General features: G+C 45.8%; 1 protein-coding gene and 1 pseudogene across 3 annotated transcripts in view; both read left to right on the forward strand.

Annotated features, from left to right (window-relative positions):
• The window catches only part of KLHL3 (kelch like family member 3), a 61,547-nt gene that overhangs the window by 31,708 nt on the left and 13,452 nt on the right, over positions 1 to 16,387 (forward strand). For all 3 annotated transcript variants that reach the window (XM_025207866.1, XM_025207868.1, XM_025207869.1), the window contains 3 exons: positions 3,202 to 3,364; positions 7,767 to 7,876; positions 15,177 to 15,293. In XM_025207866.1, coding sequence (XP_025063651.1) covers positions 3,202 to 3,364; positions 7,767 to 7,876; positions 15,177 to 15,293 — 390 coding nt within the window. The remainder of the gene's footprint in view (positions 1 to 3,201; positions 3,365 to 7,766; positions 7,877 to 15,176; positions 15,294 to 16,387) is intronic.
• Positions 12,849 to 12,967, forward strand: LOC112550814 (annotated as a pseudogene).

Below are 16,387 nucleotides of genomic sequence, written 5' to 3' on the forward strand. Positions count from 1 at the left end.
AGTTCATTCCCAGCTGCCTGCACCAGGTGGACATCAGTGGGAGAGTAAAAGGATAACGAAGCAATTTTCCTCACTTATTGCAAATGAGCAGAATAAAGGAACATGGCTGCATCTGGGCTCTGTGTGCTATTCACGGCCCTTGTTAAACAGCAGGTGTTGCCACCTGCCTTTAAAGTGGAAGCTCCTCTTGCTTCCATGTCTTAGACTGTAGAGTGCTTTGCTGAAAGGGAGAAGACCAAGGAAACAGCAGTGTTTGAAGCAGGCTGGTTAGGAAGTGGACTTTAGTTCACTACAGCTTTGTGTGAAGTACCATCCATCCAAGAGGTTGCATACAAGATGGAGAAGGGGACTGACTATGTCAGACTTGCTATGTTTAGTGCATTAGTTGGTCTGTTCAGTGCATTCTGGATGTCTACCTAGATATACTTATGTCACACGTGTATATAATGCATATATTTACATATATGCACAAATTGCATAAATAAATAAATGTGGCCCATACGTACGGCATTACCTGAGCTCTTCACAGGCTTTAATATATCTATCCTCTCTTCCCCACAAGATCAGGCGGTGCTGTTACCCTCAGTTCACAACCGGGGAACTGAGACACGGAGGAGCTCAAGTTAGATGCTCAAGCCGTACAGGGAGGCTGGGACTGAGGACAGAACTGAAACAAGATCCCTTAAACCCAGGTCTTTGGCCCTAACCACTGGATCGCCCGTCCTCTGTGCTGCCTTGTTCAGTTCAAATTCTTTTGTACCACTTGACTTGGAAAAACTGCTTCCAAACCAGTTCAGTGACCTCAAACTACCGGTTATGAAAGTCCCAACCCTGTGCACGCAGCAGGCCACAAAACCAGAACATGCGATAGACACTAGAGTGAGAGCAAGCAGCTGATGAATTTTGGTATTGCCAGCTGCCAGATTCCAGATGGAGTTCAGCCTGATGGAGAAGGTAACTTCAGAAGTAAATGTAGCGCAGCTCTTGTTTACCATATTCAAATTCATCTTCATCAAATATCATTTTCAGTGATTTTAAGGCCCTTAGACAGGAAGGTGATAGAGTTGAAAAAACAGCTGCTTGGCATTCACTGCGGGTAGTTGGAACTCCACCACTGCTAGTCAAATCACTTGAAATGCGTAAGAAAAACTTGCCTGGCTTTTAATGGGATTGTGACTTGGCCCATGATGTGCGATTAGGCAGGGCATTTCCTCTTATTATTTCTAAAGGAAATAGCTGTTATGCTGAAGGATATCCTTTGCTGGGTTTTCTGTGATAAAAACAAGATCAGTGACGAGGCATAAAGCTGAGACATGCAGGACAGAAAAGCCATTCCTCCATTGATAGGTTATTTATCATGGTATCTTATGAAGCTTTAGAGGGTAGTGCTCCTTTTCCAGGAATTTTATCATGGAAACATTCAGTAAGTCAAATGCTGTTGCCCTGAGGCCTTGTTCCACTATTTAGGTTAATATACTTCTTTTCCACCTCCCCCCACCCACATGCATGCTAAACCAGAACTGTCCTCTTATAGAAGAGGCTTGAGGAAATTTAAGCAGGTTGTTGCATAGCTTCATTGTGATGGCCTCTTTCACACACACTGTAGCCCAGATCACCTGAATGAATCCTTTTGTCCCCTTTGCTAAGGAGGGTGTATAGGCAGCTATGGTCTTCTGCCATGGATTGAGCAACATAATCCCTTAGGGAATCTGTGATTTCTTTACTTGTAATGCTTACATAAATTAGGTGCATGCCCCCACGCTGAACTCGGGAGGCTGCATTAGCAGTATCTTGAGAAAACGGCAGACATTTTCTGGTTGGAAGTTAAAAAGGCAAGACTGTCATTATCTTGGCTTAATCAACTGGACAAACTAATCTGCTCTTGGGATCAAAGCGTGTTGGCCCAACAGTCTTGTGGGTTAATTGATTTCTTTAGTTTATTGTTGCCTGTTGGGGTTGTAACGCTCTCTTTAAACATTGCTGCTTGGTAATATTCACAAGTAATCCAGCTGGGTTAGTTTTTTTTGTTTTTTGTTTTTACCTTGGAACGGGTCATTGGCTTAAAAAGTACCTAAGGGCAGGTTGGTCCTTTACTGTGATGTCTTGGAAGGGGGTGGAGGAATTAGATGGGAGGCAGGGAAGAAAGGGAGAGAGGTTTTTTTTTCTTTCTTCTTTTTTTTTTTTTTTTTTTCTTTGCAGTAAAGCTTAGCTGCAGCAAGTTTTGTTTGCTTGCTTGCTTGTTTTTTGAGGCACATATTTCCCGAACTGGAAATAATGTAGAAGTGGTTCAAGCATCTTTGAAGGCCTCTTAATGTACAGCTGATGTTGCCTGTTAGCATACAGGCATCAAGCGAGAACGACGAGACGGTGAATGAGAACTAGTTTCCAATTGGCAAAAGGTGCGAGAGAAGAAATGCAAAGAACAGAGATGACAGCTGGCTCGATCTTTTATTTCTGAGACATGCTCTCAAACAAGGAACAATTCTAGGAGTTGCAGGCTGAATCCTTATCCCTGCCAATACAGTTATCCCTCATCCATGCACTTGGGGCCTAGTTTACAGCACTTGAAGTACTAATGTACCTCCTTTGTGGATATAGTCAGGTATTTACACATCTAAATTATACTGGTAGCATATGCAGTTGTTTGTGGATATAAAAATAGGGGAGCCCCTCTTTATTTGGGTCCCCAGGCCCCAAGAGTGTTTCTGTAGCTGAAAACTGTTCTGGGGAACTTGTTAGTGGTTCTGTTCCTGCTGTCGTGTGGGTACAGGTCCCCGGTCCACATAAAAGGCACTTGTGCAGGAACCCCAAAGATTCTAGCTGGCCGAGTTGCTAAATATAATGAAGCGTTTGCATCTCTGTGGGGTGTGAGGTTGAGCGGTATAACACTCTCCACAACGAAGGCTGCAAGATCAGCCTGGTGTTGCAGTCAGGACTTCAGGTGTGTTTGCTGTAGCCCATGCTTTCTGCTTCCCCTGCCTGCCCAGTGCTCCTTCAGCAGGGAAGAAATGCGGATAAGTGCTCTGCTGCTGTTGTTGGTCACATTGTGAAGCAGGAGACCATTGTCCAGAGATGCTGATAGACTTTTAGCCTCTCTTCCCATCCTTGGCAATACAGGGGGCTGACATCTGATGACTTAATACCAGGAATCAACTTGCTACCTCTGTTGCTAAATTTAGTTTCCCTTTTCCACCCTTTTAGGTGTTGTTGCCAGCTGCTAGTTTATTGCAATTAATGGACGTTAGGAAAAACTGCTGTGATTTTCTCCAATCTCAGCTGCATCCCACAAATTGCCTTGGAATTCGAGCCTTTGCAGACGTGCATGCATGCACTGAACTTCTGCAGCAGGCGAATGCCTATGCAGGTGAGCAAAGTGTCCTGGTTATCCCTCCATGTGATGAGTTTGTTGTCAGGCACTGGCAGGGACTGGGGCCACAATCACTGCATGCTTTAATATTCACAAAGAGCATGTCACAGGCTTCCTTACTGCACTGCAGGGTCGTAACCAATTGTGATGCTGCAAATGAAATAGGCAGTTGGTAACAAGGGAAGGTTTGGAGGTGAAACGAGCCACTTCAGCTTATGCAGGGAGATGTCATGTGAAGTACTTCCTTTATGCATCTACAAGGCAGCGTAAGCAATGATCTACAACATGGTTCATATTTTGGGATCATCACACTAAACACTGCAGTGTCTGTTTGGCTGGCCAGAATTTTCTTTCCCTCCCTCTTCTGTAAGCGCTTCCTTTGAAAGTTCTTTGGAACGGGATGGTGCAGTCAACCTACTATGGCTTTATGTCACTCTGTGATGAGGAGGATGCTATTCTCATACGGTTCTTCAATACTTATCTGTAATCTCATTAACAAACGCATCTAGTCACATTATTTTATACTTCTGTGTACCTTGCAGAGTGCAGCATAATAGAGATTGAGATGGAGTACCCCTGTCTTTTGTGAATATACTGAATAATGTTTTATGTTTGGGAAGCACGGGTGTGTTTTCATAGGAAGCAATACTCATTTACTCACCTTTAATAAAGCCAATCCTTGCACCAATCCTCATTGAGAAGATGTGTCCAATGCTCTGTGGTGGTTCTGTATATCACATGAGCTACTGAGAGCTCTCCTCTTAATCTGGACAAGCAGAGAAGAGTGATCTTTGGGCAGCTGGAAACTTAACTTGAATGAAGGGGCTCAGTCACCAACAGCAAATTCTACTGAAACAGGAGCCTGGCTTAGTTCAAATCTGTCTGTTTTCCTGCAGCATTATGGAGGTGTCTCACACCCTCTCTGACTCTTGAGTGCTGGGAGTTAATGTCAGTGTTGCAGCTTTCAAGGGCATTGATCTCCAGGACTCGCGACAGCAGAGCTTTAATGCAGTGCTTGGCATTCTAGTGCTTGGCACTAGCACCTGTCACGCTGCAAACTTCAGAGCATAACAAGCTGACAGTCTTCAACACACAGTCCCTCTGCTCCACCTCAGCAGATGCATCTAAACACTTAGCAATGTCACCCATGTTGACAGGACCATACGTATTCCTCTTGTCTGGCAGCTGGAAGCCAGCAAGAGCCATGGTTAATAAGCAGCAGTTTGTGCATTCGTCTGGGCACACGTCTGGGGGCTTATCCTCAGCTGATATAGATTTCTATAGTTCCATGAAGATTCATGAAGTTGTGGCAGTTAATATCTGCCCTGTGGCATTGATGCCAGTCTTATTTGGATGATAACATGTCTCATAGTGTTGATTTCTCATTGGTGGTATCTGCTTTAGATTAGGTTTTCTGCCTGGCTGAGTAGGGCAGGGGATTTGTTCCTGTATCTCTCTTAGCTGGCTTCAAAGGCAGAAATCTAATACTGCAGAAAGTGTGACTTCCATGCTCTAAATCTTCTGGCTTTACCAGTAGCCTGGGGGTTGCCTTGTGCTCTGGAGGGGTGGTAGCTCTCCCCGTGCGCTTGTTTGGCTTCCCTCATCGGGCGTCTTTAGCTACTTGGGTAGGTAACACGACCCTGTCCTTTGTCTCTGTCTTTTCCCCCCGTGCAGGTGGTGCTCTAGCACATGCAGCGTTCTGCTCAATGTGCATCTTTATCAAACAGTGAGCAGGTTCATTTTGACGACGCAACAGCTGTCATCCTACTTTCTCTCTCTCTCTCCAATCCAGACAAGTCACTTTTGCTGCCTTCTCCCCTGGAGGGAAATGCACTCAGAAAAAATGGTTAATTGTGAAAGGGTTTGCTTGTAATACCTCATTATCCTTGCTTCCAGGCCTCTAGTTAATCTTTAACCTAACAAGCAGTGCATTCAGAATATATTTATTTCATTGTTTGGCAATTAGAGGGCCTGCTTCTTGTTGTTTTATTGGCCTTCATAAGTCCCTGTTAGCACAACAGCCGATGTAATGTTAACAAAACCCTATTAATAAAAATGCCATTAAAATTCTTTGAGTTCTGTTGTTTAATGTAAGAGCATTAAACTAAGCCAGAAATCTACAAACTGCGGAGAGAGAGACCCCAAGGGTTACATGAGCTCTAGAAAATGCCTCATTTAAAAACTTTGCTTTACGCTGAGGATGACTAGATGTTCAGGCCTCCTTGCTCAGGGCCCAGGTTTCTGAATTCTCTACCATCATCAGTAAATATGTTACTTGCTTTCAGCACATAGCAAGAGGCTGAATATTTGTCTTCTACCAAATGCCTGTCTTAGTTCATATGAAGGTGGTGCATTCAGAGCCCGGAGCACATTCAGGGCTCTCTACACATGGAGCTCCATTCCTCCCGAGCCCAAGAGCTTCCAGCCAGAAGGGCCCTGTAGGTCATCCATTCTAACCTCCAGCATATCACAAGCCATTCAGAGCCCCTCTCACTAACCAGAGTCCTTAAGCTTAAAGCATGTTGGTCCTCAGATAATTAAACTGTGCCACTGGCAGAGAACAGAAGAGTAAAATGCTACCCATATTCTGGGTCCCTGCAGCAGGAGGGGATTGGCTAGGTGAGAAATGCCTGTATAATCCCAGCAGATGAACCATACATGGTCTGTGTCATCTTGGGCCTACGTAAGAGTGCATGATGCTCCAAGTGCCTTATGGAGGGGAAAACGGGATGCAGTCTCATCCCTGAACCCTGATCTTGATGCTCATGGTTGCATTTCTTTGTGCTGAAAGCAACTGGTTCAAACAAAATCCCCAAGAGCCAGGTTCCTATAGTTGTGTGTTTCCATTCAAGGTAAATGGCACTGTACAAATGATGCATAAGAGTGGGTGCTTCTTAGAGCAGAGCCTTCCAGCACTTCACCCCGGTATGGTTAGGTGTGCAAATAAACACTTACATGCAAATAAACACTTAACGTTTGCTTAGAAACAATAGCATAAGCCATCAACTTCGCTGCAAAATCTCTGAGACAGGAGATGCAGCCGCTTGTGGGGAAAAAAAGAAACCAACATGCAGTTGTGCAGATACTTTTACTAGACACGCTGGCCGGTTTAAACAAGACATGCAACTTTAATTTGTATGAACCTGTTCCCTAGTGCTTTTGGTAGCATTTAATGGATAACAGGTGGCACTGGCAGATTTAAATAGTCCTGCCAGACTGTTCCCTATCTGAAGTTGTAGGGGCAGTACAGGATTCCTGTACTTTATACAGTGATGCCTGGAGCTGGAGTGGAGAGACTTGGGAAGGAGGGGGTGTCTGGAGCTTGGGGAATGGTGGATCATTTTTAGTTTGAGTCCTAAAGAGGTAAGGGTGACTTGAAAGGTAGTTGGTGCAGTTGGGAGGCAGCATTTGTGCTTTTGTGGAAGGAGTTTGAGGAGAGGAAAATAAATGGTGGAGGGAGAAAGTAATGGGCATGAGAACTGAGGCGTGGGAGGGGAGTAGAGAGCAGGGAAGAGACTTGAGAGGAAGTAGGAGCTGGGGCACAGGTCCCGGGTGACAGTGGAGTGCGGGGTTGGTGGGACAGGAGTTGCAGTAAAGGGGCCCACCAGCATGGCTGACATCTGCAGAGACACCTGGGGAGTGGAAATAATGGAAGTGGCAGTGGGAGACTCTTGCTCTTAGTCCATCCTCTGACTCTGCAAGCCTTGTTTCAGCTGAAAACTCTAATTCCTATCTTCCTATGTGGTGGGCAAACTGCTGCTAGGTTGTGCACACCAGGGCTGGCTGTACCAGACTCAGGGTGATTCATGCCAGTGCTGGGGCTTTGTTTGGGATCCCTGGAACTAGGCAGGGCCTCTCTTCTGTGTCTCATCGAGGCAGCAATGCAGCAAGCCTAGGCACAGTGCTAGGGTACTGACTCAGTGTCACTGAATCACCGATACCACATCCTTTCTCTCCATGTTGTTTTACTTTGCGGTCTCCCCGTCCAAGTAGTGAACAGTGCTGATGGTGCTTAGCTTGTGTGCTGCTGATAGGGTTCATGTTCTGGGGTGGCACGGCTGTAGGTTAAAGACCGGTCTGAGAAAGAGCCAGTACTTCCTTTGTGAGTTGTCATTGGTAATCCACTGGGGGTGGGTGGCGGTGGCATCTCATTTTTATGATTTAATGCTGTTAATTAGTTTCACGGGCCTGCATAAATGTTATTTCAGATGCCATCAGGTTTCTTTACCTTGTTCTGAGAATACTTCCTACTTGATTCATCCATGTTCCAGCCTACTGTTTGGTTTGAGTCCTCATAGCTGTAATAACAGTGAATCTCTGGATGTTGTAGTCCTTTTATTGACTTAAAGCCTGGGTCTCATTATAATTTTCCTTTCCAACCTGTTGGTTTTCTGAACAGAGCAGCACTTTCCCGAGGTGATGCTAGGAGAAGAATTTCTTAGCCTCAGCCTGGACCAGGTCTGCAGCTTGATATCAAGCGACAAGCTCACGGTCTCCTCAGAAGAAAAGGTACAGTAAAGTATGTAGCAAATGTGAATTTATTGAAGAATGCTCGAATGCATCCTGCCATTTTACTGATACAAGTTCTGATATCGTTGTTGTGAAGCCACTTGAACACTCAGATCGGGAGGAAACTTATAACTTGTACAAATCCTTGATACTTGTAAAATTGACCTACAGTAGATCTTTTCACATAAAATCATGACTCTGAAATCCAGTACCTTTGCCAACAATGCTTAGGGGAACAAACTTAAGTTCTTTTTTTCTCTCTGGAAACTGGGAATCCCCCAGCCTTTGTTGTTATAAAGGTCATGTTTCTATTTCGGCCTTTCATTATGCCAGGATGAGATACTGTTTGTCTTGAAACTTGGAACAGGATAAGGTGAGGAGAGAGGGTGCACAACTGGGAGGGAAGAAGGAAATATTTTTTGAGGATGGGGGTGTGTGTGTGTTATTTTTAAGTGGAAAACCAGTGGCTGTTTGATGCCATTCAGTGGTTTGAAATGTTAAATATGCGTCGCATGAAGCAGTTGGAGCAGAGGAGTGAGTGAGTGATGGACTAGCTGAATTTTGATGAACTGGATTCACATCCCTCTACCACAGACTTCTTGTGTGGTCTTGTCAGCAAGTCACTTAGTTTCTTCCTGCCTCGGTTTTCCATGTGCAAACTGGAGATGTCAAAGCACGAGGGGACTGCAAGTGAACTGCATTGAAATAATTGGGAAGCACTCTGGTGGTATGTTAATGGAGCCTGTTTAAGTATCTAAAGTAGATGAGTCATATATTCCTTTGCTTATTAATCTAGTTTATCAGGCTGACATTGTCACCTCATACATGCAAAAGCTGTGTTGTATGCATGAAATCTCCAAGAAGGTAAAGGGGAGATGAATGACATGCATTTTCAGCAGGTTTGCTTTACTTGGATAGAGCCACTTACAAAGGGAAGGGCAAATTTGGTAATCAGCATTTCCCAGTTTGGAGCTGGCATCTATCACATTAATAAATAGCATTTTACTGGCTGTGTTCCCATAGATATCCAAGTTGTTCACTCTCCTAGGGTGGGCTTTTTTACATCATTTCCTTGGTAGGTTTTGCAGTTGAGCATGCCAGAGCATAAATTGCACATTCAAAACAATAGAGATTAATAACAGGATAGATAGGCAGAGAATGGGATTAATATACATACAGGATATATGCTGCAGTCCAAAGGAAAAGAATGCAAAAATTGAGGTCATATTGATGGACTTCTAATTAGTTCAGGCTTCAGTAGAGGCCGTAAAATTTCTCTGACCTTGAATACTCATCTCTGCCAGTGTTTTCATGTGCATGTACTTGTATAGGGGAGTGGAAACTATTTTTAAAAAGGTAAGTAGATTTTGTATACTGAAAACTGCAGTTTTAAATTGTCACCATGAGAAACTCGCTGGGATTTGCAACATATCTTGCTGAGACCCACTTACTGATGTGAATTCACTATAAGGCCATTTCCCCTGGTACAGGTTTTATTTCCTACCCTTTACAGCATTCCAGTAGTGCTTGAGTTGGAGTAGGTTGAAGTCTTCATGGGTAAGGGAATACACTGAAATGCCTTTTGAGGTTGTTTCTACTGTATATAACGTGTCCAGCGAACCAGAGTAGTTCTGTTGCCCAGAATAGATGGGAGTATTACAGACAGATCCCTGGAGTTTCTGACTGTAACGAGGCATTGGGAGGTTTTGCTTTCAGAATACTCCTGCCAGCAAAGTAATCTGTTTTGTTTGAAAATGGTGCTGAGCCTAAAGCATTGTTCCCTTGATCTCTCTGCTACAGCTGAGTGCTTTGAAGGTGGTTACATTCCTGTGTCTCTTCCTCCTGACATCATTAGTTCTTTACTGATCAAGAGCAGACATGGGGAATGGGAACATTTTAATGAATCTCTGCATGTGATCTAATGATGCACGGATACGGTGAGATTTTTGCAGCAGGGGAGGAGCTGTACACATCTACCTAGAAAAGGCACTATATACAGAACAGTAGTTTTAGGAGGTTGTTTCCGCACACTGCCCCATCTGTCTTAAGTGCTTCTCATTGCTGTAGCATCGGAGCCCCTTGTTGCTTTTGCGTATCGCTGTGGGAAGGAGGGAGTGATTTTTACTTCCATTGTACAGATTTGGGAGGGAGCTGAGCCAGAGACTAGGTCGCTTGAACCCAGGGTCACCTGCGGCTTTGCTGAAGGGATCCACCACTGAACTTTAACACAGTGTAATCCAGGGGAATGAGCCCTGTTCTCCAAGGAGTTTTCCCCTACACAAACCCACTGAAATCAGTGTAAGCCTGCATAAAATTTGGAAATTGCTGTGTTAGGGCAAGTTGGGGAAACCTCCAGGCTCACTTGGCCTTGTCTGAGATGGTGTGCGTGGAGGTGACAGTCCAGCCTTGTCTAACGGCTTCACTAGCCATCCAGTCCACAGTTCATTAGCCATCTACCCACGCAATGACTGAATTTTGTAGCTACACACCAGAGAGACCCTGCATCCAGGGAAAGTGATCTAAACCTCTGTTAGAGCTTCCTCCCTAGGAATGAAGTTCAGTTTTGTAATGAACACCTAGCAAAATAGAGGCACAGCCCAGAAGTTCAGTCTTGCACGGGCTTCATAAACCCTGGATTCTGTCACGAAGGCACCGAGACTGCACTGGATGCTGAGCAGGAGCTTGCACTGAAATAGAGAAATGGGGACTGATCAGGGTATGGGAGAAATTACCACTTTTCAGAATAATGGAAACAGATGTACAAATAACTGACAGCTCTTTAAATAAAGAGGATGGACGTTTGGACAAAGGTATTTCTTCGTCTCTTTAAAACTGAATTTAGAGCTGGTGAACAATGCCAGAATAGGAATCTTTCCTTTTATCCACAGAGCAGCTGCAGCATGGATAACATCAGCATAAACTTCCCTCGCACTGCACAACCTTCTTTCAGGTGGTTTGAGACCAGTTCAGTTTCCCATGCATGGTCTTTCTTTTACCTTTTGTTGAGACACCAAAAGGGGCGCTCCTTACGGACATCTGCTTACCTGGAAATCGCATTATTACGTGACACAACTCCTACCACAGACTACAAAACTCTAGTTGATGAGCTGCCTTGGCCCACAGTCACCTTGACCCATAGGATAAATGTGTGTTAACTTAGTGGTCACCATGTAGCTCACTACATAGAAAAGATGTTGCTGGAAAAGATATTTTATAATTGTTAAACTCTCTATGCATTCCATCAGTGCTGGTCATTACAAAGCTGAGCCCATTCCCATTTTTTTACTCGAGCATCTTAAAAAATGCAGAAAGTTATGACTTTGGGGGGGGGGGTAGGTTTGTGTTTTTTGTTTTTTGTTTTTTTAAACCCTTAAAGAGTTGAGCATAGTGATCTTTTTTGTTTTTGTGCATAGTTTGCTTTCAGAGCTCCCTGCTGCCATGCTTAAACCATCCTTGCTGCTTCAGGAATTCCAAATAGTTCAGCAAGAACATTTGTAGGAGTGGAAATGAGGCTGCTGCTTATGCATGATGATTTTTTTTTTTTTTAAAGGGGTAACTCAGCCAAAACATTGAAAAGGCTCCTCTAATCTCTGTCACAGTGGCAGCTAACTCTGTGGGAAAGGGACCGGATGGTTGACATCAGCACCTGTTGCATAGAGTTTTGCCTTCGGAAATTTTAGACTCAAATCTGATAATTGGGTGCCTTCACATTTTACCTTAATTTTTCTGGAGTGGAGTTTTTGGACTTAACACAACGGCCTCCCAGAAGAAATGATTGTTGGCAAATCAGATGAACCATTTGGTGACCTGGGAAGGGTTGAGTTGAAGCTGAGGGCACCTCATTTCATAGATTTCATAGACATTAGGGCTGGAAGGGACCTTGGAAGATCATCGAGTCCAGCCCCCTGCCCAAGGGGCAGGAAGTCAGCTGGAGTCATAGGATCCCAGCAAGATAAGCATCAAATTTTCTCTTGAAGGTGTTCAAGGTAGGTGCTTGAACCACCTCCGATGGCAAGCTATTCCAGACTTTGGGAGCTCAGACAGTAAAGAAATTCTTCCTTATGTCCAGCCTGAAACGGTCTTGCAGTAGTTTGTAACCGTTCGACCTCGTCATCCCTTGGGGCGCTCTGGTGAACAAATGTTCCCCCAGATACTGATGGTCACCCCTGATAAACTTATAGGTGGCCATCAGATCACCCATGAGCCTGCGCTTTTCCAGGCTAAAGAGCCCCATAGCTCTCAGTCTGTCATCGTAAGGTCTGTTTTTGTGACCTCTGATCATGTGCGTGGCTCCTATCTGGACACTTGGGTTGCAGGCCAGCCTTTTGGTCGTTTTCCTAGCCGCGGCATTGCATTGCAGGCTCATGTTCATGTGGTCAATGATGACCCCCAAGTCTCTTTTCTGTAGCGCTAGCCAGTGTAGCACTGCTGAGCCTATAAGGATACCCGGGCCTGGGCAGGCGGCTCTTGCAGCACCATGTCAACCCAAGCATTGCACCGGCAGGCTGGCCGGGCACCCTGTCAACCCGGGCCGGGGCAGGCGGCTTCTGCAGCACCCTGTCAACCTGGGCCGGGGCAGGCGGCTCCTGCAGCACTCTGTCAACCTGGGCATTGCACTGGCAGGCCAGCTGGGCAACAGGTCAACCCGGGCCTGGGCAGGCGGCTCCTGCAGCACCATGTCAACCCACGCATTTCAGTGGCAGGCCCTTCCAGGGCCAGGTCACCCCGGACCTGGGCAGGCGGCTGCTCCGGACACCCCGTCCACCCCGGCAATCGCAGGGCAGGCCCCAGGTGCATCCTGGCCTTGCCATGGGAGCCTTTTCGGATGCTGGGTCAGCCCGGGCCTTGCCACGGCGGGGCGGGGTGGTTTCTCGGGCCCACCGTCAACCCACTCGTGCCTTCAGGAGGCTGACAAGCCACCTGTTCCCCTTGCTCTCCCTGCCTTCTTCCCCCCGCCTTACCTTTCCCACCCGCCTATGGCCAGACCGGACTGAGTGCGCCTGATCCCATCTGATCTCGGAACCTAAGCAGTCCCGGGCCCGGCTAGTACCTGGATGGGAAACCGCCTGGGAATCCCAGGTGCCGTAGCCCCGCTTGGCCTTTTGGGCCAGAGCGGGGCAGGGCTGACCCTGCCCTTGCCCGGGCCCCGGAAGTGGGATCAGGCCCTGGACTGGCTGGCCGCCCTGAAAGCCTTGGGAGCACCACCACGTGGAGTGGATGGAGTCACCTCCGAGTCTACCCGCAAGCCTGCGGCCTGCTGCTCCCTCCATTGGACCCGATTGAACAAATGTGTGCTTCTCTTGATGGAACAACTGGAGTAGATTTCTGGATGTAAGAGATTAGGTCTTAAAAGTTTCATAAGATAGATGGATATTTTAATAACCACTGCTAGGAAGGTCAGCCCTGGGATATTTTGTCTGCATATCAATTAAGCGCATAACTTCATGATTCTGGCTCAGTGGGAACATGGAAATTCATTGTCTCCCTTTTTGCAGGGGTGTGGGTTGTATCTTGGATTGTCCTGGGTCTTTTCCCGATTTATACAGGTTTTCTCTGCCTTTGAAATTTCAGGATCAGTTTTGGGGCCTCTCTTCAGTAGGGTTGTGGTTATGACCCGACCCCCCCCCCGCCCCCTCGAGGGTTGTGGATGGGCCCTTTAGTTGGTAACTCACTTCTGAGCAGTGTCCATGAAGGAAACGCCTCTTGGATGTTCAAACACCACTCCCTGCACAAGAGTTGGTATATATATATATTTTTTTTTCTTATCTATTGCAGCGTGCATCTTCATTCAAGGGTCCCGTAAAGGACTCTTCTGCCTGCCATTGCTTATCGTGTGATATTCTCTGCTGTGGCTGCTGTTGTAGGAAGCTGTCTATTTACAGTCTGTCATGGGCCAGAAGTTTGGATGCTTATCTGAACTTGTTCGATCTGGAAACAAAGCTGGAAGTCTGTTCAGGCGAGGCTTCCTCACATAGTTCCCAGTCCACCCTTGCTTCCCTCCTGAAACCTGGCCTTTCTTGTAGCATCTGAGTATTTGTAGCTGCCAACTTTTAAATGAGGCAGTGCAGAGGAGTGTGAAATTTAAAAGCTGGAGCCGCAATCTAAATAATAGGGATTTTACTGGATGTGTTATGAGCATGCCCTGTAGTGGTTTTCCATTTTTGGAAGGAGTGGGTGAAGTGACTTAATACAATCTTAAGCGCTGCCTTAGTGTGTGACTCTGAAACATTTGTGATGGGTGTTTTGTGCAATCTTGCATGTATTACAAATGAGTAAATCCCAGGGGTTATTTTTCCAAATATTGTCCAGCAAGAATGTCAAAAGGCTAATTATGTTCCTTGGCTGCCTGCCCATAACTAATGCCGCAGTGGTGTTTACTGGTGACCGGCTTCATTTAGAGAGCAGTGGTTCTCAACCTTTTTTGTACCAGGACCCATTTGTAAACACCGATGGCCAGTCCCGACCCAGTGCCTCTCACTCCCGACCTGCTGCCTTCTGCCCCCAGGTCCTAGCCCCCCAGTGCGTGGGGCAGGTGGTGGGTGTGTGGGGCATGGGGGGCCCCAAGCAGCCCCTTGCAGGCTGGAACTCTGCCAGCCTGCAAGGGAAAAGCCACAGTTTCCTACATTAGTCTCCTTTTAAAGGAGAATCCATTTTTAAAGTATATTCTCAACACTTTCCTATATTTTTGTGACCCATTTTTGGGTCATGACCCACAGGTAGAGAAACACTAATTTAGAGAGCCCTCTTGCTCATCTAAAGAATGAGGTGTGGACCAGTTTTCTTGACATGATGTGATTAGTGTTTTAGGATAATGTGTTGCTAGTACTTGGTATAGGTGCAGTATTGTGCTGCTTTATCTCTGTATAATTGCCTGCTAGAACTCTTGGGTATCTTTACACATGCTTTGGGGGTGGGGGTGGGGGGAGTGCTTTAATTAAAGCGGTTCCTGAGAACCACTCTAATTAAAGCGCCTGCAGTGACTCATGTATTCAGCATCCTGTACTTCAAAATGGCAGCGGGGATGCTCGTCGAAGGAGCTTTAGTTAAAGCACTCCCGCTGCCATTTTGAAGTGTGGGGACGCTGAATACACGAGACACTGAGGCTGCTGAAACATCCTAATTACAACACGTTGGAGCAGGTGCCCCTCACGTCTATGGGCACCCCTTATGCCTCGTTCCTCCTTTCTTTCCTTAGTCGCTATGAACCTGATGTTTAGACCGCTAAACTTTTGGCTTTGATAATGGCTAAGAAGGCATGTTCTTTTTTCTGAAGTTAATTATATTCTCTTTCTCTCTCTAGGTCTTTGAAGCTGTTATTTCTTGGATAAATTATGAGAAGGAATCTCGTTTAGAGCATATGGCTAAGTTAATGGAACATGTTCGTCTGCCCCTTCTACCCCGAGACTATCTTGTGCAGGTAAATATGTTAAAAAAATTCCTCGCCTCGGAACTGACCACGGCTCCTTTACCCGTGCTCCTGCTCCTTTGCTGCTTGAGGTGGGGACTGAATATATCTGTGTTTGTGGACTAAGGACCAGAGTTTATACGTTTCATGGTCATGTACACCTTCTCATTAATGAAATCTAAAAAGTAGGTCACACAGTGGAAAGTCTTTCTCCCCCAATGTTCTCTGTGTTATGTTAGCCTGTGCAAAGAGCTAGGATGTGTCTGTGAAAAGTGCTGTAAACTTGGAAGTTTTGCATTGCGAATGAAGTGTTCATTTTCCTATGTTTAAATCTGAGACTAAAGGCCAGATTCTGAGTAAAAGACGCTCGTGGAGGACTTGCAGATCTTGGATCGAGACTCTCAGGAATATTTGCTTCCCGATTTTATGCAGTCAGGCAGTATATCAGTTGTCACTGCGTGGTACTGTTAAATAGTTTTGCAAGTTCTTGTTCAAGCAAATATGGGTGGTGGGGAGAGGAGTTGTGCATGCGTGTGTCTGTTTGGCAAAGTTTTGTGTCTGCCTTGGTATCTGATTAAAGCCAGTTCTTGAGGCAGAACTCCTCCTTGTGAATTCTGGCGTTGGGCTGAGATTCCTAGAGGAGGGGATTGTCTTTTTGCATCCTGCCTTTTGACTATCTCTGTTTTGTGACCTGCATGCTGTTTGACCACCTTTGTTTTATGACTGGTACATTTTTGTGAATTAAATAAATTAAACTGAAACAAACCCAGAACCCACACCTACAATTCCAGTTCCACTGGGAACCAAATCTGCAAAGCCCCAGACATGACCGCTCAGTTAAAGGGTGACTCCTGTGTCAGAAGGTGGGGCACAGCCATCAGAAGAAGAGGCAATAATAATGCAAGATACAGTTGGTTAGGACTTTTGAAGCAAAACCAAGAAAAATCCTCCATGTTGCATAGAGCCCAGCTGTTTGTGTACAGTGTGGGTGGAGTAGCCTGTGACCAAGAGGCAGGATTGCCTTTCCTACGAGGGGCACCATTCCAGCCTTCCCAGCTATAAGCCACTATAATGGGGAACAACAGCAATTCTTGTACTTGATCCGG

This window comes from Alligator sinensis, unplaced genomic scaffold, assembly GCF_000455745.1.
Source record: "Alligator sinensis unplaced genomic scaffold, ASM45574v1 scaffold741_1, whole genome shotgun sequence".
Lineage (NCBI taxonomy): Eukaryota > Metazoa > Chordata > Crocodylia > Alligatoridae > Alligator > Alligator sinensis.